The 24,961-nt window shown below is 37.0% G+C and overlaps 1 protein-coding gene across 4 annotated transcripts in view; it reads left to right on the forward strand.

Moving 5' to 3' along the window:
- The window catches only part of LOC131039693 (protein transport protein SEC31 homolog B), a 51,980-nt gene extending 40,796 nt beyond the window's left edge, over nt 1-11,184 (forward strand). Inside the window, exons 15-24 of one of the 4 annotated variants that reach the window (XR_009104712.2) lie at nt 7,698-7,883; nt 7,979-8,189; nt 8,490-8,563; nt 8,894-9,238; nt 9,390-9,509; nt 9,650-9,953; nt 10,073-10,311; nt 10,399-10,547; nt 10,745-10,779; nt 10,896-11,184. Coding sequence is in view for 1 of the 4 variants with exons in the window: in XM_057972490.2 (XP_057828473.2) it covers nt 7,698-7,883; nt 7,979-8,189; nt 8,490-8,563; nt 8,894-9,238; nt 9,390-9,509; nt 9,650-9,953; nt 10,073-10,311; nt 10,399-10,488 (1,569 nt within the window). In the remaining 3 variants the exon portion in view is untranslated. Of the gene's footprint in view, nt 1-7,697; nt 7,884-7,978; nt 8,190-8,489; nt 8,564-8,893; nt 9,239-9,389; nt 9,510-9,649; nt 9,954-10,072; nt 10,312-10,398; nt 10,827-10,895 lie in introns of those variants that run through there. The other 3 variants (XR_009104710.2, XR_009104711.2, XM_057972490.2) reach the window with 3 other exon arrangements.
- Nucleotides 11,185-24,961: the final 13,777 nt, after the last annotated feature.

Consider the following 24,961-nt stretch of genomic DNA (forward strand, 5'->3'; position numbering starts at 1 on the left):
ACAAAATGAATCTGTCTAGGCTCACACATGAACTGACTGAGAGTGTTAACAACATAACATATGTTAGGCCTTGTATTGACTAAATACATCAAAGATCCAATCAATTGCCTATAATAGAAGGATCAACTAAATTTGAACTAGCTGCAACCTCATGTAACTTTTTCAGATTTGCATCCATGGGAGTTGCCATAGACTTGCAATCTAACATACCAAATGTTTTCAAAATGTCAATGGCATATTTCCCTTGACTCAATATGACTTCATTTGATCTTTGCTACACTTCTAAACCAAGAAAATAATGCATCAAACCAAGATCTTTCATCTCGAATTCAGAAGCTAACTCTTTCTTACATCTAGCAATGAGATCATCCTCTCTAGTAAGAAATAAATTATCAACATATAGAACTAGAATTAAGGCTTTATCATCAATTACCTTGAAGTAGATATTTGGATCTGCATCATTTTTGAGAAAACCCAAGCTCAACAAATAACGATCAATTCTTTCATACCATGCACGTGGAGCTTGCTTACGGCCATACAAGGCCTTTTTCAATTTGCATACATGTGATTCTTTCTCATGAATCACAAAACCATCTAGCTGCTCAATAAAAACTTCTTCAATTGCACCATTCAAGAATGCTGTCTTTACATCCATCTGATGTAATTTGCACCCTTTAACAGTTGCAATAGCAATAATAGTTTTGATAGAAGTGTACTGAGCTACAGGAGCAAAGGTCTCCTCATAGTCTATACCTTCCTTTTGAGAAAAACCTCTAGCTACGAATCTAGCTTTATATTTTTCAACACTTCCATCAGCTGCATGTTTAATTTTGAACAGCCACTTAGAAGAAACAACAGATTTACTTTTGGGCCTAGGAACTATGTCCCACACATCATTCTTGATTATGGATTGGTACTCCACCATCATGGCATCCTTCCATACTTGCTGTTTTGAAGCCTCCTCAAAACTTGAAGGCTTAGATGCTATAATATGACTCATCAAAGCAACGTATCCTGCAAGCTTATGAGGTCTTTTGCTTTCCCTAAAAGTGCCACGTGGGGCTGCATATTTTTCAGCCTCTTGCATAGTATATGCCTAGCCCACAAAGGTCTCTTCTTATCAGCTGAAGCATTACTTGGACCAGCAGTAGTATCTATAGGATCAACAAGATCAACAGGATCAACAAAATCTTCTAACTTTGTAGTCTCCCTCTGAATCTCTGAAGGGGAATCTGGGACAGCCATATTCATATCTTGAGAAGGTACAAAATCTTCTCTATCATTTTCCATATTAGATTCTTTAGACCTTTTGCAAGCTACATCTTCTTCAAAAGAGACATCTCTGCTGATTTCAATCTGCTTTTGACCTGGAATGTAAATTTTATATGCTTTCGATGATTCACTATAACCAACAAAAATGCCTTTCTTTCCTGAAGGTTCTAACTTAGTTCTCTTATCTTTTGGAACATGAATATACACTAGACATCCAAAATTTTTGAGATGACTAATATCTGGTTTAGAACCTCTGAAAGTTTCTTCAGGTGTCATATTATCTAGAATTTGATGTGGACTACGATTCTGAACATAAAAAACTGTCCTGCTAGCTTCTGCCCAAAGAAATATTTGAAGACCTTGATCGTGGATCATGGCCTTCGCTACCTCAACAATAGACCTGTTATTTCTTTCAACAATTCCATTTTGTTGAGGATTATAAGGGACATAGAACTCCCTCTTAATCCCAGCTTCAATACATAAAATTTGAAACAAACTAGAAGTATATTCCCCCCCATTGTCAGATCTTAAAACTTTGATTCTCTTATTAGACAAATTTTCAACAAGAACTTTAAATTCTTTAAATTTGGATAGCACTTCATCAGACTCTTTAGATTTTAGAAAATAAATCCATGACTTACGAGAGAAGTCATCAATGAAAGTAACATGATACCAAAAGCCACTTAAGAAGCAACCGACATAGGACCACATAAATCAGAATGAATCAGCTCTAGGACATCTTTTGCTCTACTTTCACTACTATGAAATGGATGTTTAATGTTCTTACCTAGAGCACACCCTTTGCAGACACCCTCATGATCTTGATTCAGCTTTGGAAGGCCGACTACCACCTTCTCCATGGAAGACAAGGTTCTGAAATTTAGATGAGCAAATCTTTTGTGCCACAATTCACTTGTACTTACTGAATCATGGGCAAAAACTTGAATAGGATGAGCTGAAAGTCTATAAAGGCTGCCATGGCGTACACCAATCTCATGAGCTGTTTTAATGCTTGTGTTCTTCCATGCAAGGACTTTTTCATCAGCAAGTGCAACATTATAACCGTTATCTTTCAATGCTAAAATGGAAATCAGATTCCTCTTAATTCCAGGAACAAATAGTACATCACTCAAGTGAAGAAGTACATCTGAATCTAAGTGTAATGAAGTGGAACCAGCAGCCTTCGCAGAATAGGAAGCATGATCACCAATGATAACTTGTGAGAGTCTTTTCCTTTCAGATTACAGAGGTGCTCATGATAGCTTGCAATATGGCAGGAGGCTCCACTATCAATAAGTCATGTATCACTGTCAGTAGGAATATTAATGGAGAGAGCAGAAATAAATAAGATCCCCACTGAATTTTCACTAGACTCTCTATGAGGAGAAACATTTTCAACATTTGTTGCAGCAGCTTGATGCTTGGGTCTCGAAGGACATTCTCTAGCAAAGTGACCAAACTTGTCACATCTGAAGCATTGTACCCTAGAGAGATCCTTTTTTTCTTAGATTCAGGAGTTGAATCATAATTCCTATCTCTGTTCCTTTTGAAGTTTCCTTTCCTTCCTTTTCTTTTAGATGTATGAGCAGTAAGAACATGATCTTCTTCATGATGAGATTTACGTCGAATTCCTCTTGCCTCCAATCTGCATTCCTCTTGAATGCAATCAGCTCTCAATCGATCAAACTTGGGTAATTCATTTCTTCCACTAATACCTTGAATGAAGGATTCCCAAGAGTGAGGAAGGCCATTCATGGCCAGTATAACCAGGTCTTTATCCTCAATAGAATCTCCAATAGCATTGAGCTGATCCTTCAATTCTGTTACCTTCATAAAGAAAGAAACAACAGATTCACCTCTAGCCATTTTGATATGAAGGAGGTGACGTCTCAATGCTAGAGCTCTACTAGTACTGTTGTATTCATACAAACTTTGAAGACACTTGAACATCTCTTTGGCTGAATCCAACTTGGATATGACAGGTACCAGATGATCCTTAACAGAATCAATTAGTATCTTTCTTGCCAAGAAGTTATTCTTTCTCCATTGTGTTTTCTTAGAATCATTAGAAGGTTCATTTACAACAGACTTCACGTAGTTGAGAAGATTATTCTCTTCAAGCACAATGAGGACTCTGAACTTCCATGAAGTATAATTAGTTGCACCATCCACTCTGTCTTCAACTTTGAGTCCATTCACCATTGTTGAAACTTGAAATACACAAAGCTAAGATAGAGCAAAGAATATTTCAAAACTAAACAATCTGGTTCTGGATTACTAGTACTGTTGTATTCATACAAACTTTGAAGACACTTGAACATCTCTTTGGCTGAATCCAACTTGGATATGACAGGTACCAGATGATCCTTAACAGAATCAATTAGTATCTTTCTTGCCAAGAAGTTATTCTTTCTCCATTGTGTTTTCTCAGAATCATTAGAAGGTTCATCTACAACAGACTTCACGTAGTTGAGAAGATTATTCTCTTCAAGCACAATGAGGACTCTGAACTTCCATGAAGTATAATTAGTTGCACCATCCACTCTGTCTTCAACTTTGAGTCCATTCACCATTGTTGAAACTTGAAATACACAAAGCTAAGATAGAGCAAAGAATATTTCAAAACTAAACAATCTGGTTCTGGATCTTTTCTTTAGACTCGCTCTAATACCATGTTAAAATTAGAACCAGAAAGCTAAAAACTCAGAAAACTGCAACTAGAAAACCTTATGAGAACAAGATACACAACTATTTATCTTGGGAAAACCCTCCACCCGAGGGTAAAAAACCTAGCCACACCAAAAAAACAGATTTTATTGAATGCTCAAATTGAGTACAGAGCTCTCACACTTAACAGTCAATCAGCTAACAATGATTGATAATACTTAAAACTTAAAAATGAAGACTATCAAATACTGCTTACAAATGAGGTTGCAGAAGATGATATGAGATCAAATCTTCACACACAGATGATCACGACTGTACATAAATAATTATATCCTTTTTAACCGAGACTTCATGCAACTCCCGAAATACAATATGCAACCATCAATTGAATGCATAAGAAGAATCAGAATGGCAGAATATGAAGCAAGGTCGCAGCAGCAGATATCAACCAGCAAGATCCTAAACTTTTTCACTGATAATCATCAAATACATAAGAATATCGAATGCCTTAAACTTCACACACTTTGGCATATGTCTTAACACATGAATAGAAAAACACGACCCGATATAACTCATGATGGAGGAAGGTGGAAGGCCAAGCACCAAATGTTGTTGTTAGTTACACAACCGACATCAAGAGAAGCTGCAGGGACAAAGAACCAATGAACTTTTCAACGTAAGAAATCCACAATGGAAGAAACTGCTGCCAGCTCACACACAGGTCGAAGACGGTAATAGAGGAAGTTGTTATATTTCCAGCTAATCGCCGAACAAGAAATAGACGAACTCAAAGGAGATGAGACATGAAAAAGAACAGCAACAGCAAGACGGTTTAACAACCATCGAAGGGATAAAGAACTCTCTATTCTCCTGAAGCGACAATCATTAACAATATGGACTAGAAGCAATACTAAAATACTATTGTAATACCAAAATCTAGCACATGCGACCTTTGCATGCTGATGCACTTCCTTTATTCCATGAAGTACCTTGCAATCCAGGTTGTGCACCAGGAGTGTTACAGGGAATTACATAATTAGACATATTGCTGCCCACCCTCACACTTCCCAATCCTGTAGAAGTGAAATCTTTCATTGGGGTTGCCATTGCCTCTGCTGTCCTCTTTTTATTTGCCTTATTTTTCTCATATTTTGAAAGCCTTGCGTTTGCCTCCCTAACCTCTTCAAGACAATTGTCATATGACGTAATATTTATTCCAGTGATCCATGCAAGGTGATATTTGAGTCGGTGTATGCCACCGGTCATAGATTCCGAGCAATGGTTACAAATAACTTCTTGTGCTGCACCTGGTGTGCCATGTTTCCATAAAGGATCCCTCTTTCTACCACTAGCACTACTTCCACCACCTCTAGTTGCAGTTACACCACCTTTAGTTGTAGAAGCCATTCTCTTTTATAAAAATAGGAAAGAAACCTAGTAAAAGAGGGAGTCAACATAAATGCATCACAATTATTATCAAACAATTATGTGTTATTGTGTATTCTTGCCCATGTTCATTTTGTCAAACAATTGTAAACTTCTGGGAATGAAGGTGTTTGCTTTTGCAAAGTTGTATATTCAGTTTTGCAAGGGTTCTAGGCATTGAATGCATCACAATTATTTACTACATCACAAATAATATCTAAATGTATTGTAAGTCATAAACCAACAGGATATTTCATTAACTTTCAGTCTTTATTTGCAAATAAATTTGAAATCTCAGGAAACATAAACTTATTTAACATAGAAGATTGAATCTGAACTATCAGTATCAACTTCCAAAAATCAATTTTATTTCGAGAATCACAATTGTCTGTTACAAACTAGGAACCCACTGTAAGCTCACATAACATTTACGCAGTTTAGGAGAAAGGAAAGAAACTAGTAAATTACAACTCCAGGACTTCTTATTATTGAAATTCATACACAATATAATTTGCACTACTGAAGATGTTTTCATACAAATGAAAACACAGACCAGTTGTTTTAACTTCTAACAGGGACTGATTGGGGTGCACAAAACTGCTCTCAGGTTTATCTCTGATATATATACTATAAACAATTGAATGGAGCATTCAAATGCTTACAGATTCATTCTCCGTAACACTTACAAAATTGGTCTCAGTTTGTTTCCTAGAGCATTATAGTACTTTCCTTCAAGAAATTTTTTTTGTTGAATTGTTGATGTCAAATTGGATTAGTGTTCTTTTGATGTCATATTGCTAGCATTTGTAACTAGTTATTAAGAAACTTTTAGTGTACCTTAAAAATTCTATCCAAATGCTTTATGAAAATTGTAATTTTCTTAGAAAAATTTCTCAGTCACCAGAGTTATCTGAATACAATAAATTTCACACTAGTTTTTCAAATTTTGCTGCTTTTTATTTTTTAAAGTCTTAAGAGATCGTGCCCACTTAATTAAATAACTTGATATGGGTGCCTTCACTTCTGATAGGGTTTTTGCATTGCATTCAGCATACTTGCTATATGCATGGATATTGGCAAATGGAATGAGTATAATCGGTGAAAATTTGGTCTACATGAGCATTTGACATCTTGACATGAGTATTAACTTGAGAAGCATGTATACTTATGATATTCTCAAGTGTGACGAGTTAGAGTTTGATTGCTATTTTTGATTGACATTAGGAATATAGATGAGAGGTTTGGAATTGGTAGCATTTTATCATTTCACTCACTGAGTTTTCCTTGTGTGAATACTGGTGAAAGATGAGTGTAATTGGTTAATATTTGGTCAATGTGATCATCTGAGTATTTTGCACATGTACTTTCTAAAGGAGTATACTAATGATACTCTTAACCTAAGTCACAGGATACGACGATTTTCATGGATGAGTTTCGAATTTAACCGAATTTCAAACTTCTATAAAAAAAATCGAATTTTATCGAATTTCCTCTATAAAGCACTGCTATCCGCCTCTAAACACAACTCAGCTGGTCGTGGGTATTCTTTCTATATGCTTTGTATCTATTGGGTCATGGGTGTCTGCAACTGCTGGGTCGCCCTTGGATTTTCTCCAACAAGGGTCGCTATTCTGATAATTTATTAGAAGTATACATATATTTAAAAATAAACAAAATTATAGAAGGCGAATTTTATCCGAATTTTTCCCTTGTCGAATTTCATCTGAATTTCATGGCTGTCGAATTCGAACCTTGTGACTTAGCTCTTAACTATGACGTGTCAGAATTGGAATTTTTGCCTGAGCTAGTTTTCAGTGACATTAAGAATACAGATGAGTTATTTGGAACTGCATGTGTGTTGGGGCTGTCTTTTGATAGCACATGGTTGTTTTGAGAGTTGCCTTTTATTTTTGCTGGTTGGAGTTTGCGGTTGCAAAAATGGGTATGATTGTCCAGTTGTGATTTTTCTTTTTTTCCTTAGCTTCCGAGCCTGTGTTGACATTTATCCCCTCAAAGATTGTTTTGATTCTGAGATAATGTGATCATTGTTTTATTATCAGTCTCACTTGATGTATGGTTATCTAGAAAGTATTTTGTGCTGGTTGGAGTTTTGTTGCGATTGCAAAAATGAGAATGATTGTCCAGTTGTGATTTTTATGTAATGTTAGCTTCCGAGTCTATGTTGACATTTATTCCCTCAGATTATTTTGATTCCAAGATAATGTGATCAATGTTTTGTTATCAGTCTCACTTGATGTATGGTTATCTAGAAAGTATTGTTTTACCAGCTATTCTTTGTTTATGCTAATTGGAATAGTGTAAGTGTTATGCAGTATTCACAGAGAGAGGAATGGACTGTTTTATGTGATACACTCGCTTCTAGATTAACCACAGCTGGAAATACACTAGCAGCAACTCTTTGTTACATATGTGCTGGAAATATAGAAAAGACAGTAGAGATATGGTCTGAAAGTCTTACGAGTGAACATGATGGGAGGAGCTTTGTTGATCATTTGCAGGTATACCGATAATGCTCAGTTTTTGCCGTCCGGCTATGTGAAAATTTTGTTTAATGTTATAATCTTACAACAATGAACAATGTTGCAATTTGTAGGACTTGATGGAAAAGACTGTTATTCTTGCTCTAGCAACTGGACAGAAGCGGGTCAGTCCCTCTTTGTCAAAGCTAGTTGAGAATTATGTCGAGTTACTTTCCAGTCAAGGGCTTTTATCTATAGCTCTAGAGTATCTGAAGCTTCTAGGTTCTGAAGAATCTTCTTATGAGCTGGCTATATTACGAGATAGAATCTCTCTGTCCACAACAGGTGAAATATTATTCCTGCATTGAAGGCATGTAGTTGTGGGGCATGCATTGGATGATGTTTGTGTCCGGGTTAAATTTCAAGAATGTCAATCAACTATATCTGTTGTTCAATTACCAGAATTTTTTTTTTGTTTTTATGTTGTTTTTGTTGTTGTTCTGGATGGTCTAATGTGTTGAAATGGTGTTATATGTTAAAATCGTTTTTATCCAATTTTTTCTATATGTAAAATTATAGTCAGATATTTGGAGGCATTTACAGCTTTGATTGTTTTTAATGTTATTGTGCTGATTTTTGTTTCAGTAACTAAGGAGGAGCCTTCAACTTTTCCTAATGGAACTAGAGAATCTCCGACAGAACCTGTGTATGATAATCAGGTAATCAAAAAGTTTGCGGTGGTTGCATTTATCTTCTAAAGATAAACTTCAAGTGGCATTTCCTTTAGAAATTACAGGGACAGAAGATATTGGTTTTGAGATTGAGATTTAAATTGTATGTGTGATAATACAGGCGGGCAAATAAAAGTATAATGCAGAAAATAATTCCTTAAAAGTTCTAGGATAAGTTGATCACAGACAGGCCTAGAGTAATGTTTTTTTGGTAGTATGGAGAAGCATAGTGAATTCATTGCCTACTCTTGGATATCATTTATATGTTGAAGATACAGTTGATATATACATGATTCTTATACTTTGTTTTTCTTGTAGGATAACCTGCATCAGCCTGTCGCTGGCAGTTTATACGGTCAAACTGGTAATCCTTATTACCCTGGAAGCTACCAACCAAATCAAGCTGTCAATTCCTCTTACCCTGGAAGCTACCAACCAAGCCAAACCAATACTTCTTACCCTGGAGGCTACCAACCGAGCCAAACCAATACTTCTTACCCTGGAGGCTACCAACCAAGCCAAACCAACACTTCTTATCCTGGAGGCTACCAACCAACACAGCAGCCACAGCCCCCACTTGAAAACTACACCCCTCCAGTAGAATACCAACCGTCCCCAGCTCCACGAGTTTTCTATCCATCAACTGTTCCTGTGCCTCAACAGGTAATGTGCTGTCTTAATTTGTTTAGCCATAATGAAGTACTATGCTGAGGCATTTGCGAGAGTTGCAATTTATGAATTTGTATTTGGTTCTAGTGTTTTTTTTTTCATCTTAAAGATGTTAATATGTGAAATCTTACATTTGTTTTGTCAGACTAATTTTGCTCCACCTGTTACTCAACAACCTGTAAAATCTTTTGTTCCATCTACACCACCAGTGCTGAAAAATGCAGAGCAATATCAACCACCTTCATTGATGTCTCAGATGTATCAGGTCTGTAGCCACTGTTTCATTTTGGTGGATTATGACAACCTACAATCTAAATTTAGTTGCTTGGGTGCCAGAATATATACGACTGTCCAGAATTTGTAATCTTTTATTTGATTCCTGAAATAGTATTGTTTTGGCTCCAGGGAGTTCCTCCTTCTATTGGAACATATGCCTATCAACCAGGAGTGCCTACTCCAGCTTCAGTTGGGTCAACTCCGGTACAGCCACCTCCAGTTCCTAATGTAATGTTACCAGGACCAAGTAGTGCACCTGCAGCTCCTCCTCGGAGTTTTATGCCAGTTACAACACCAGGGGTACCTCTACAACCTGGTCTTGTTCCCCCAGTTCAGCCTCAAAGTCCCACTCAATCTAGTCAGGTGCAGACTGTGACTGCTCCACCCACACCACCCCCAACAGTACAAAATGTGGATACATCAAATGTGGCAGGTAAGATTTGTTTGTTCACTAAACTTTGGATGATCTCCATACGTATACTATTTAGTTGGTATTCTTTGAATCTTGGATATGTGGGATGATTCATATTTGTTTGACTGTGTGGTTGCCAGCTGAGCTAAGACCAGTGATTGGGACTTTGACAAGGCTCTACAAGGAAACCTCTGAGGCTCTTGGAGGTTCCAGAGCAAATCCAGCTAAGCGTCGTGAGATAGATGATAATTCAAGAAAAATTGGGTCATTATTTGCAAAATTGAACTCTGGTGACATATCATCGAATGCCGCAACTAAACTTGTGCAGCTCTGCCAAGCACTGGATTCAGGGAACTATTCAGCAGCTCTTCAAATTCAGGTTCTTTTTCTGCATATAATCCTCTTGATTTTTTAATTCTACCATTCCTAGCTTATATTTGTCATTTATTGACTTCGTAATTTGCAGGTGGGTTTGACAACAAGTGACTGGGACGAATGCAGTTTTTGGCTTGCTGCTTTGAAACGAATGATCAAAACAAAACAGAGCATGGGATGAGCATGCTGATGATTATTCAGACTCGAGCAGTTCAACTACTATTTTTACTCTTGTGATTGGTGATCTTTCATTTTTTTTTTCTACTTTTTGTTCAATTACTCTGGAGATTTAGTGTCATAGGATAGCAATGTACACGGTTAGTTTTTAGCTATGGGCTATCATAATTTGTGTCTTTATCTTCTTTGTGTGAATTATTATCCACCACATTTTTTTGCGCCACACTTATTTATCTGAGAACTATTGTAAATTGATTCAGGTTGAATTGATTAGAGGAGAAATTTTTACGAAAAGGTGCAAAAGGCATTTTGAATTAGAGTTGATTACATGATCTTTCAGTATCTTGTTTCATTATTATCATTATTTATTAGCTTATTGATATTCTCGGTGAATGCCTTCCTGATTTGTAGGGAAGTAATGTTTCATGGTAGCGACTTATTGAGTTATTCAATTCCTGTAAATGGTATTTGCAATGGCCAATTTTAATTTGTCAACAGGCAAACGAATAAATTGTCATGCTCTAACCTCTTCCAGGTAAATGCAGTTGTAACAGTTTATTTTGACTTTTTAGGTTTTTGAGGTTGATTGAATCAATGGACCTGGAAGGAGATGAGGAAGAGCTTTAAATATTCCTGTACTTATTTTGATGATTTGGCATAATGTTAATCTTTCTCTACAGAGTTCGATAGTTTTCCTTTACGTTTTATGCTATATATGTTGTACAACACTAGGAATCATCCCCGCAAACATGTTTTTAGCAGCAAAGTAACAACATTTATATCTACTAAGTGATTTTATGGATGCAAGAACAAAAATGGTTCCTTCTGTTGCAAGAAATAGCTTTTATGAAGACTTCCATTTTTTGTCATGCTCGTGTTAAAGGAATTAATTCACTTTGAAATGCATGAAAGAAAATTTCACATATAACCCTGCTATTAATGTGTAAATTCACTTTTTTTTGATGAGGAAAGTTTAAGGGCACTTCCCAATTAACTTTCTGAAAAAGTTGTTAGACACATTTAGTTTCTAAAGATCTGGTCACAAGGGAGACACCAAATAAGGGAAGCTGATGTACTTAAACAAAGCAGTTGCCCAATCTAACAGATATACAAACAAGGGATATATATACACTCATCAGATTTTTAGCTAGTAATAACTACATTACCCATTTTGTGATACTGCTGCCGAAGGGGCAAATCCAGCTGTACAAAGAAGATTGGTTACACTATGTACAATAGTTGTTTGTCAAACACTTCGGATAAGTTTGCCCTATACACTAGTCATGCAAGGCAATTTATTCCTCTACAGATAAGTCACCACTTGAGGCATGTTTGGGATATCTACAAATTTTCCATTGGATCTTGTACTTGAATGGCATGGTGGGCAAGAAGCATTGGACTTAAGAGGTGACATAAGCAACAAATTTCATTGAGTGTGTGAGATCCAGTGCAAGGTGAAGATGCAATTCAAATAAACTTGGTTCAAGTACAAAGAGAGATGCGATCTGCATCATGTGCATCATAGTTTGAAGGTTGGAGACGAGGTATTGCTGGCCCTACGCAACGCAAGGATAGGCCAAGAAAACCAAACCTCTAAAGTATGACCCATTTAGCATCTTGGAGGTAGTTGGGGAGAATGCATCTAGGTCAGATTTACAATCCACTCCGGAGGTAGTTGGGGAGAATGCATTTGGGTCATGATATCCTCTTTTACATGAAATCCACTCTATTGTCTAACGTGAACATCTCTAGCTGTCCAAAACATTCATGTTGAATGATAGGCAAAAGAGTTGGTCCCACCTTTGGTGGAAGATGTAGTGTGACGAGGGTAAATACATTGCTAGGACATAGTACTTGAGTGGAAGTAGAGAATGAATGAATAAATTGATGTCTGCGAGACTGATTAGTCTATGGGGCCAAGAAATCACTGCCTAAACTATCTTCATATTTCTTTCAATGTTAGATCTCTTGCTATGAATCTTGACTAGAATGCTAGCAGTTTGGTTGATCTTATCCTCGTCAAATAAACGATGCATGTTGCTGGTCTTCAAGATGGTCTCATATTGAGCATGGATATCATTATATGTTGTGCAAGCAATGAGACAGTGCCATTCTGTCTCAGTTGAACCCATCCAACAGAACAAGCAAGTTCTCTCTTCCCATATCTCTTTGGGCCATTTCCACCTACCTGTTTCACACTTGAGATGATGCAAACTTGTCCTCAATTGTGCCACTAACAACTTTGCTTTCCCTTTAATAACTGCCCCTAAATATGCTTTCTCTGTGTGTTCCGAAGTTGGGTTAAACTCTTTAATGTAATACGCCTTTATGTCCAATGCAGTTAGTCCACATGACAGTTTGAAAATTTTCTATGACAATTTTTTTTATTTCCTTATAGGTATTAGGAGATTCATCCAAGTTTTCTACCTACGGTTAAGACCTTCCATCACAATTTTGGGCCATTGTAGGTTATCCATGTTTTCAACCTTCTTTAGATAACTTATTAGCTGATGTCTCCAATAGAAAAGTACCTGCTTCCCTAAAAGGATTCATATGGTACCGATGTTTTAACTTTGAGATTGTTTGTGATTAGGTGTTTTTGAATTCTCTCTAACTGTCTCCAACCACAATTTGACATGCTGCCTCCCCAAACTTCAAAACCATAGAGAATAATTAGCATGACCAACATGACCAACGAGAGTTTTCTTGGTTTTTCAATCCCACAATTCAACTTTTCTGTACCTATTTTGGAGTAGATATGACACTTTCCACCCCCCTTTATCCTTTTCGCTGTACATGTCTCCCAACTAACTTATAGTGGAAGCCAATCCCAAGCTATTTGTATTCTTTCACAATCTCCAATGGGCTGTCATAAAAAAGGAAGGTAATTTGTTTTTCTTTCCTCTTTGAATGGAAGATCATGATTTTGGTTTTGACAATGTTCACCTACATCCTTACATCCTAACAAACGTGCTATAGGGCCCTCACATGATGTCTTAGTCCATGAGCTGTTTTAGAAATTCGGATAAGATCATCGACGTATAAAAGTAATTACACCACATACCTTGTCAGTTGGACACTTTCTCCATCCGTTTTGTTTAACCATGCTTTTGAATTATCAATGTATAAACCAAACAAAGTGGGGGATAGAGGGCATCCCTACTTAATGCCAATGTCACTATCGAAACATTCGGTTCACCATTTTTGATTTTAGCTCTATCTCTCTCACATAGTCTATGCATTGCAGCTCTATACATGTCTGAAATACCCAATTCTTCTATTTTGTTCAATAGCTTGTCTCTAAACACAATGTCAGGGTTTCTTAAAGTCCACAGAACAACAATATGCTTCTTCCCCTTGATCGTCCCATATTTTCTCTATAAAATGTCGAAGAGTGATGCAATGATCAATGGTGGAATGTCTAGGTTTGAAACCAATGTGACCCTTGGCTCTTTTTCCTTCACCTTTTGCCCAACTGTTGATTCTACGTTTCATCATGCTCCTAAAATGTTCGCTCAGAAGGGGGTTAACCATAATAGTGTGATAGATGAATTATTGATATCCCCACTTTTAAAGAGGGGAATAACCACACTAGTTGTCCAATCCATTGGAGAACCATCTTGAATGACACTATTGAATATTCCATTTATGTGAGGAGCGAGAAGTTCAACTCCCCACTTAAAAAATTCAGCTTGAAGCCTATCGATAGCGCTCGCCCTACCATTTGCTAAATTCTTTATTCCCTATTTGATACCGTCCACTATAAATAGCTCTTCCGATGTGTTCACTATGGGAGGGAGGTTCTTCCCGTGTAATTGCTCATAAAGAAGCTTTGCATATTCTAGCCATTGAGCATTTGTAATACTATTTTCAGTTTGTTTTTTTCTTTGCTGTAGTTCCTTCTAAAAATCCTTGGGGTTGTGTTTACCAAGAGAGATTAGCTCCTTGCATTTACGTTTTTTTTTTTTTGCTTGAATCAACTTAGCATACTTCTTCTTGTTTTCCCTGCTCAGATCTTTCCCCTTTAAAGAACTCTTGGTTGCCTTACACTCTTCATCATACCACGGGTTTGTTGGAAAAGTAATTACAACCCTTTTCCTATTGCAAGTCCTTTTACATGCACTCAAAGCCTTGTGGATTAAAGGGATCAACAAACTACTATGAACATGGTCACTCTCCTTATTGACCCTTTCATTAGCCAAAGTATTATTTATTTCATGAAAGTGCTGCTTAAGAATAACACTGAAGATGTCCTTGTTTTCCTGATTTATGAGGATTTTACCTTTAGTAGTTGTTTTCTTTTGCATGCGAAGAACTTGTTTATTTTGTGTGCTACTTGGAGCAAAGTCTAACTTAACAGAAAGAGGCATATGATCGGATTTCATTTCTATAGGGGCTTTCTCCAATGTCAAACTCCAACACTCTAGATGTAAGGTTTTGAGAGAAAATAACGTAATCCACCACTTTGACCGTTATAGGTTTTGCAAGTGATACCCCTTGAAGTTGGCTAGCCTCTCATTCTGTTGCAAATAACCATACGAAACAAAGTATACATCCCCAATACTTTTGCCCCAAAGTGCAAGACATCCCCATTATAATCTTGTGAAGTTCTTTCCCAAAATTGAACCCCATCTTCTTCCAGCCATAAAGGGTTATTTTCTTCTTTTTCACCATTGGTCAAATGTAAAGATTAGTTATTAGCTGTATTTCTCCTAAGGCGTTGAATATGGAGATATCTTTTTTTAAAGATGCATATGGGTTTTTATTGCCTAAATTCCATCTCTTGTAGAACTTAGAGTTTTTAGGAGCGAAGTAACAAGCAGTCAACGAAGTAACAAGCAGTCAACTTGAAAATTATCTCTTTCACTATTATTTGTAGCCAAATGTATTGTTTATTTGGGTCCTCTTTTTCAACTTTTACGATTCCATACCACCTTTCATTTATAAGCATTGTGACTCCACCATGGAGAGAAACTAGGAAAACGTTTTAAAAGTTTTGGCAAGTAGAGCTTATAGGATAAATCATTGACAAGTCAGAGATATGTATCCCATCGTATGTCTTAGTAATCGTTTAACAAGACAAAAGCCTCTTATGAAGGGAAGTACGAGACAAAAAGAGTCAAGGAGGTCAATAGCTTCTAGAAAGTTGATTGGTTCAAAATTTGGACAAATGAAAACACTTAAGTTTTGTTAGAAACAAAAGTATCAATTATTTCAAGTAATGATTTTGAAGGTGACGATGTTTAGAAATGAAGTTGTTGGCCATTTTGTAAAAGGAAAGACAAACCGAAAGATCAACTCCTCAAGTTTTATGATATAGTTGGATTGATAACATCTGAAAATAAAGGAGAATAGAACAAAAAATGTCATTGGATGAGTGGAGATTACAAGAACTTGGCACACACCAAGAAATGTAGGTTCATAAATGAGATAAGATTGTTATTTGGTGTAGATAAGACAGTTTTTTCCTCCCAAATTGAACTTTTTTGAGGTGAAAGTTGTTGTGTGTTTCATTGTGTCACATGTATATAATGGATGGAGTTAAGCTTAATTGCAATCATAGAATTAATTGAAACCAATTTGTTAATAGTAATTTCAATAGTTGAATGTATTTTTAGCCATTATCTTAGTCTTTGTAACAATTACATGTCATTTTGATATCATGGTAGACTCTACTCATGGGAATTAGAGTTGTGTATTGCATGAATGATAAGGTCTTCAAGTGATGGGAATTTAGTCCCAGAGAATCCAAAAATAGGAACTTACTATTGGAATCAAGAAATTAGAATAGGAAATTTGAATACTAGGGTTTCATCCTTGAGAACTAGGTAAGTCATAATCCATTAAGAATGGATGACTTGACAAGAAAGAACAAATAGCTAGACAACAAGTACAAATGGTGCACGATTAGTCATTTGTCGATGTTCTAGTTTGGGCTTGGGTAAATATTTTTGGCGTTGGAGATGATGGGGATAAGGAGGAAACTCCATTTAAAGTTGAAACTAAGATGGAAATTAAATTTTTTGAAGGTGAAGTGGATGAACAAATTTATGATATTTGGATTAAATGTATGGAAATATATCTAGATGTCTATAATGTGTGTGAAGCACAATAAATCATATATACATTTGAAGATGAGTGGGCTTGGTTTGTATGGTGGAAGAGTCATCTATCTTCATGTGAGAAAAAAAATATGATAATATGTAGTTGGGAAGTTTTTAAAGGTCTCGTAAGATTTTTTTTTTCTTATTAGGTAATGATACATCAAAAAATTAAATAGCCTTAGGTAAGCAAGCAGTGAATGCATACACAATAAGAATGCATTTAGGTTGTGAACTATTCATGTTGGATGAAGGAGATGAATTAATGTTCCCTTCACTAGAAGACCTAGTGTAATACTAGAGCCCCTAAGGATGTAGTGCTTAAATAATAGAGATATTAAGAAAGGGATTCACTAGTCTTAGCAAGGGAGTGGGGGCTCAAGGGACAGAGTGTAGCTAAAGCTCGTAGATAATCCAAAGAGGTAGAGAATTTTACTCATGGTGATTTTGCATAAAGTTTTTTAGGGATTTAAATTGTCTTTTTAAGGGAGCTATGAACCAAAAAGGGTCAAGAAGGGTTTGTAGCTTCTAGAATGTTGATTTGTTCAAAATTTGGACAAGTGAAAATACACATTGTTTGGTCATAGAAAGAATCACTGATTTTCTTTAGTAATGATTATGAAAGTAACAATAATGAGAAAAAAATATTTGATGCAATTATGTGTGGTTTTGAAATTGATTATGGCATTTCTAAAATTGTTGGGTAGTTATGAAATTAATGATAATCATGGTCATGATATTAATGATAATCATGGTCATGATTGAAATTGTTGGGTATGATTGAAATTAATGAAATTAATGATTCAATTATGAGAATATGCTCATTGCTGATGATGCAGATGGTGGGAGTAAGGAATTCCTCAACAAATATGTAATAATCATATGCTTGCTTAAGGTGGAGAATCGATATGATAATTTGGTCACACTCCCTTGATGAATGGACAAGATAGGGATTCATGTGGGAATATAGGTTCTAGCATTGATGTACGATCATATTAAGCAATAGGAAGGGGTATTTTAAGGTCTTGGTGATTTAAAATTTTTCCATCTAAGATGATATTTGCTCCTTTAGGTACTAGGAGGAATCCAACTATGAGATCTCACTTGTTGGAGTTCTTCTTAGCTTGTATACTATGACTAGTTGCTTAGGATACACCTTGTCATCCCTATACTTGAAAGCTCCCTATGACCTTAACTAGTTCAAGCTTGACATACAAGTGGTGTGTAGCATGGTGGCCTATCCTTTTGGCATGAAGGATGATAAAAAGGTGTATCTTGAGTAGCTAGTTGTAGTATACAAGTAGTGCAAAACTCCTAGTGACATACCCATACTAGATTTCTCCTAGCACTTGGAGGAATAAATGTCATCCTAGTAAAAAAACTTCAACATTGTTAAGGACTTAAAATATGGCTTCATATTGCTTTCATATGATCATCTATTATGTTATAATCTACATCCCCAACTAATTACTAGGCTCGCTCACTCATCAAATTGCTATGAACCAATTATCACATGGATTCCCTACCTTAACAACAAATTTAATTATTACATATTTGTTGAGGAGTCTTTGGCCCCAACTCTCTTTTTCATCAACAATGATTATACTACTAGACATACTCTATCCTAGAGTAGAATTGAGAAGTTTCTCTACAATGATGCTTGGTACATTAATGTGGATATTATAGTGATAAGATTAAATAGGCAAAAGTTTATAAGTTGCCTAGGTATGTCACTGTAGCGTCGTAAATTGTCACCGACCAATTTACATCTCATGTTTGTGCCCCTCCTTTAGCCTGTCCTATCCTCATAACCTATCTAGGTCTAATTTGTGCCCATTCTCTAGTTCTGATGCCACAAACACCCACTGTTGGATTCCTTGGTGGGGTACCCTTCTCACCGGGGCTTCATTTTGGTCCCTCTTAGTGGGGCCCAATTTTGAAATAGGGCAAGGGTCCTATCTCTTTGGTGGGAACTCATCTCCGTGGCTCCGCATGATCGTTGGAGGTCGGCCTAATCGGTAAATGACCTAGATACCCATACATAAAGATATTTGATCAGTTCATTTTAATCTAAGACTCCAAGTAATCTAATCAAGAAATCAAATTCTTGCATCTGTGAAGCATTCATTATCAAGCACTTTTCAGAGATATTCAAGGCTGCATATTTTTCCTTCAGCCATTATGGAGCAAAATTACATCATTCATTTGAAAGCATATGTGTGTGATTAGGGTTTTGTCATGTTCATGCCATTTAATATAACATATGTGATTACATTCAAGAAGAAAATCATCATTATCAACAATTGCAAATCTGAGGTATATCTTTCCAGTATTTATTTTAGTATTTGCATTATTTCATTCAAGGTTAATTCTTAAACTAGAGTTTGACTTAGGCAAACCCCTATCCCCAACAATTTTTCCCTTTTTACTGTGTGCAAGAACATGTACAGAGTTGCGTTTAAGAGGATCGACATAATTTAGGTTGAATTTTAGGGAGCAGATCAAAATCATTTTCCTTTAACTAGATCTAGGTTTGTGGTTCCGTGCAATGATTTTAGCTCATTGTTCATACTCGATCTCTTCAATATCCACACATTTACCCTAATTTCAGCATCTTCAACAAATTCAAATCAATTCAATTCTGAGGAGGAAAGAGCCCCATTCAAGAGGCCTGGAATTTGATCAGAATATTAATCGTAGAGGGGTTAGATCTATTAAATCCATCTCCTTCTTAATTTGAAGTTTAATTAAGCAAAATTAGTGGTTTTATTACCTCAATTGGTGAAACCCTAATTTTCACCTATTACAGTCACCAGCAATGTGTTTGTCTTGGAATATATGTGCCATGTAGACATAATAGATTAGTGATTTGGCAATAAAAGTTCCTTTCACCCGGTAGTGATGAAAATCACTCAGATTGGTAAAATGACACATAATTGGATTTGTTATGTCGGTAACCGACATAACTAAAACGTAAAATGCAAGATTGTCTAGATGCATTGAACCTAGGGAATTGTAACAAGGTTCTAGCCGATCTTATGATGATTTTAAATATGTGATGAGGTATGAAATATATATATATATATATATATATATATATATATATATATATATATATATATATATATATATATATATATATATATATATATATATATATATATATATATATATATATATATATATATATATATATATATATGAGCTTGATTGTGTGAAAGATCATGAGCAGATTTTGTATTTCTGATAGTGTGATGATTATAGGAGTTGAGAGATGAAGTCTATGTGATGTTGTAATGTTATGAAGCAGATCTTATTAGACACTGAAGGTGTTATACTGAGATCATTTGTACTTGTTGTCTCCCTAACAGTTCTCTTACAAGGTCACTCCTAACAAGGTGCAGTCGGATCCTAACAGATCTGATCATTAAATCCTCTAACCAGTTGACACATTAACTTGTGTTTGTAAATCCCAGTAACTTGGGTACCTTCTAACATGGCTGGTCCTCATAGGCCTTTTGTAAAGCTCTTAACCGGGCTTAGACACTCCTAACAGGGTGTGCCCCTAACTGGGTGTTGTAGACCTTAACCAGTCAGATCTCTATACTGCAGATAGTGGATCTTGTGGGTACTAACTCCCACTGTGGTTTTTCCCATTTGGGTTTTCCACGTATAAACTCTTGTGTCATGTGGTTTATGCTTTATGTGGTGGTTGCATACTTGGTGTTATTTCTTACATGCCTATTGAGTTAGTGAAATTGGTAATCAAATTTGTATTGTTTTTACTTGCATTGATTTACCCCCCTCTTACGGCCTTATAAGTTCATCAAGGGGGACCCCCAAGACCATGTTCATGAGTTTCACATCTTATGCCAAGAAGTCTCCAATAGTGCTTTATATCTTCACAGACTCTTCCCTAAGAGTCTCATGGGAGACACTCTTGCATGGTTCTCGTCCCTGCCCATAGATTCTATCACCTCCTTTCTGGACTTGGCAGAAAAGTTCGTGGCTCACTATGCTTACAACATTGTCAATGATGTTTCCATGATGGACTTTTGTAAAATTCGTGTAGAGGTGGCGACACCTTTTCAAGAAATTCCAGTGGGATATGCCAAGGAACATCAAATTGAATTATTCCAGAAAAATCTGGTACTCGAACTATTAAAACCTTTGACAACTCAATGTATAAAATCCTTCCAAAAGTTGACTAATAAAGGCTTAGCCCTTGAACGTGTCTTATTAGAGAATGACACTCTAAAGCATTATCAGAAATCAAATCAGAATACTTCCTCTTATCTCAATGATAAACCAAAATTTGGTGTAAGAACAAGAACATAGTCAACGATGGTGTCACTAATGCAAAACGGTTCCAAACTATGGCCGCTCCTCCAAAATCCATCACCAACAATCAATCGAACAATCAATCCAACAATCGCCAAAACAATCAAAATAAATCTCAAAGACCCCAACAATGTCTCAATCTAGGGGTGACCACCCTGATCTAACAATCAGGCTCTAAGGGAGTATACCCCTCTTGTTGAGCCCATTGAGGTTGTGTTTCAAAAGCTTGTCCAAGCTGGTGCGGTTGTCTTTTCGATAACTCACCTGTTTGATCCTAACCAACCCAAGCCTAGGTGGTATAATGAGAACGAGTACTATGACTATCATTGTATCAATGGGCATGATACACGAAAGTGTATGAAACTGAATAACTATATTCAAGATCTCATTGATAAGGGTCATATTGAAGTAGCAACAATAAAACCTGGTAACAATAACGATAAACTCAAGATGTACCAGGAACCCTTCCTGAAGCATGACAAAGGCAACACCTCATCATCTAATTCTGTGAACTATGATTGCACCAATTATATATCTGGCTTTGAATCCTTGGTGGGTCGTATAGAGCCTGTAGATAACCATGTCAACGTCATCACTATCCAGGGAGCTAACCCTCCCTCTTCTCAAAACAAACCTAGGGTCACCGTTCAAGGTGTTCCTGCCCCTCCACAACCGACAAGCAGACCCAACCCTGCCAAAATTATCATTCAAGGCATCGCACCTTCCTCGTCCCATTCTCAAAATAAGTGTAATGTAACCACTCGTCGCGAAAGAGTAACTATCTAAGGATCTCCTCCCCCACCAAATCCTCCCCACATGTCATCCACCCGTCGATATGATCTCCTTGATCATCTTGGGAAGACTCCTACACAGATTTCCATCCTAGAGCTCCTTAAGACCTCCCCTGTCCACAAGGAGATTTTGGAACAAGCCCTCCTTGAATCACGTGTCCCTGACAACATCAATGCTGCCTAGTTCCAAGCCCTCATTGGAAACCTCTCTTCCCAACACCACCTCTTTTTTATCTCCACTGATGCTCCCTTCAATGATGATCATAATAAACCATTGCATATTGAAGCTCTTATCTAGAAACACAAGGTTAAACATATCTTGATAGACGGTGGATCTAGACTCAATCTCTGTACATACAAGTTAATAAAGCAATTGGGACTTTCTAAGGACCTGGTTGATACATCAAGATGAATCACAATCAAATCCTATGATGATGCAGAAAGGGTCTCCAAAGGCATGATCACTTTACCTCTTCAAGTGTGCCCTGTTACAATTGAGACCCCTTGCCAAGTCTTAGATCTTGATCTCCCTTATAACATTCTCCTCGGTAACTCGTGGATTCATTCCCTTCAAGCCGTTCCACCCACTTACCACCAATTCCTTAAATTTACCTTTAATGCTATAGAGATCAACATCAGAGGTGATCCACAACCTTTTTCATATTGCAAACTCTTAGGGGGGAAATATCCATACCACTACCAGTTAAATAGATCCACTCCACCTCCTCCATCTAACACATCTAAAGTTGCCTCCACCTCATCCCAAACACGAACTTATGGTCAAGATCATAGACGATGGCTGTGGAGAATACAAACTTGAGGATGTCTTATTAATAGGCAATCTCTCCATATGTCCCAAGTCATTTGGCAAGCCTAAAGAAATAAAAAAATATTAGAAGCCCACTATACAATGCAAAGACACCACCTTCAAGCAATGGGGCCCACTTGATGAGGAGAGTCTCGAGGCAGATGTTTCCTCTTGGTTGTACCATGAAGAGGATGAAGAACCAACAAAGATTCCCAAGAAAATGTATCCAAAAGAATCAACCATAGTGGATAAGATGGGTTATAAAGGACACGGCCTGGGGCCCGAAGAAAAAGGAATCAAAGCACCAATAAATCCCATCTCATACAAGTATAACAGGGGCTTGGGTTACACTCTAGAACCTAAGATCACTATCGTTGGTACCACTTCAAGTCCCTCCTTGGATGTCAAAGATTCTGATGAAGAGGGATTTCATGGAATGCCTTTTGAATATAAAGATGACATCTTCTTTGACACCCATATCAACACCATCACCCTTGTAATCCCTTCTACTCCACATGAGTTGCAACTTGTCCACCTTGAGCTTTTAGATTGGGACCACCGAGACAAAACTTCTTTGGACATATGTGCTGATGATAATGCTCTCATGGCTCTCCTGACTATGCACAATTTAGAAGACTACAACCGAGGTCATGGGATCCAACCACATGAGAACGAATACTTTGATAGTTAGGTCAATTTCCTTAGCCGCAAAAAGGATAATAAAAAGAAAAATCATGATTCCTTAGGTGAAAATATTTTTGAGGCACCTTTGGATGAGGAAAAAGTAAAAATAAAGGGCGTATCCACAAGTGAAAACCTAGATCAGGCACTTGAGGATGAGGGACTTGACCTTTGTACCATTGTTCCCTTGCAACGAGACAAGTCAACTTTATTGATAGAAGAAAAGGACACTATCAATGTGGGCACTGAAGACACCCCAAAGAACGTGCTCATTGCTAAGTCTCTCTCGGATCAGGAAAAACAAAAACTTCATCAATTTTCTCTCATAAACAAAAATTAATTTTTCTTGGTCATATGCTAACATGCCAGGCCTTGAACCCGACTTCATAGTCCATAATGTTGCTGTCCGTCCAGATGGTAAACCTGTAAAGCAGAAATTATGCAAGATGCACCCACATATTGCGCTCCTCATCAAAGTAAAACTTTAGAAGATGTTGGATGCTGGATTCATAAAACCAATAGATTATCTTGAGTGGGTATCTAACATTGTACTTGTCAGCAAAGCTATTGGGGGCATCCACATTTACACAAATTTCCAAGATTTGAATAAAGTCTTCCCTAAGGATGACTTCCCGCTCCCCAACATAGATATGATTGTAGATCTCACAACGAGACATGAAATATTATCACTTATGGATGGATTTTCTGGGTACAATCAGATCAAAATCGCAGAAGAGGACCAACACAAAACAACATCACAACAACATGGGGCACATTCTGTTATCAAGTCATGCCTTTTGGTCTCAAGAATGCTGGAGCAACATATCAGCGAGCAATGACAACAATCCTCCATGACCTTTTGCATACAATCATGGAGGATTATGAGGATGATCTCCTAGGAAAGTCCAAGACAAGAAATGAACACATCCCTATCCTAAGGCAGATCTTTGAGAGATTAGAAAAGTATAAGATGCACCTTAATCCCAAGAAATGTGTCTTTGGTATTACATCTGGGAAACTATTAGGTTTCATTGTTTCCCCCAGAGGCATAGAGGTTGATCCTACAAAGGTGAAAGCTATCATGGAAATGCCTCCCCCGAAGACTCTCAGACAACTTCAAAGCCTTGAAGGAAAGCTCCAATCCATTAGACGCTCCATTTCACAGTTCACTGATAAATGTCACGCATTTGCGCACTTACTACGCAAGGATACCAAACTCAAAAGGGACTTCCTATGTCAGAAGGCTTTCGAGAAACTCAAAGGATACCTCGCTCCACCTCCCATACTTATGCCTCTTATTCCAGGATAGTCACTCTTTTTGTACATATCAACAACCGCAGTGGCACTGGGGGTATTATTGGCACAAACAGATGATCAGGGAAAAGAGCATGCTATATACTATATCACCCGCAAATTAGTAGGGTATGAGCTCAATTATACCCCTATTGAAAGAGCATGCTTGACACTTGTCTTTAGCACACAAAAACTCTGATACTACATGTCTAACAACAAAACAAAATTGATTGCTAAGATTGACCATCTGAAGTACCTCCTATAAAAGGATGCTCTCATTGGGAGAACTGCTAAATGGCTCATGTTACTAAGTGAGGACGATATTAAATATGTAGATAGAAAAGAAATCAAAGGACAAGTGATAGTAGATCAACTGGAAGATGCTCCGCTTCAAGGTGATCACCCTATCTTCACAAAATTTCCAGATGAATCCATAATGACAGTCACTATGTCTTCCACATA

The sequence above is a fragment of the Cryptomeria japonica genome, chromosome 6, assembly GCF_030272615.1.
Source record: "Cryptomeria japonica chromosome 6, Sugi_1.0, whole genome shotgun sequence".
Classification (NCBI taxonomy): domain Eukaryota; kingdom Viridiplantae; phylum Streptophyta; class Pinopsida; order Cupressales; family Cupressaceae; genus Cryptomeria; species Cryptomeria japonica.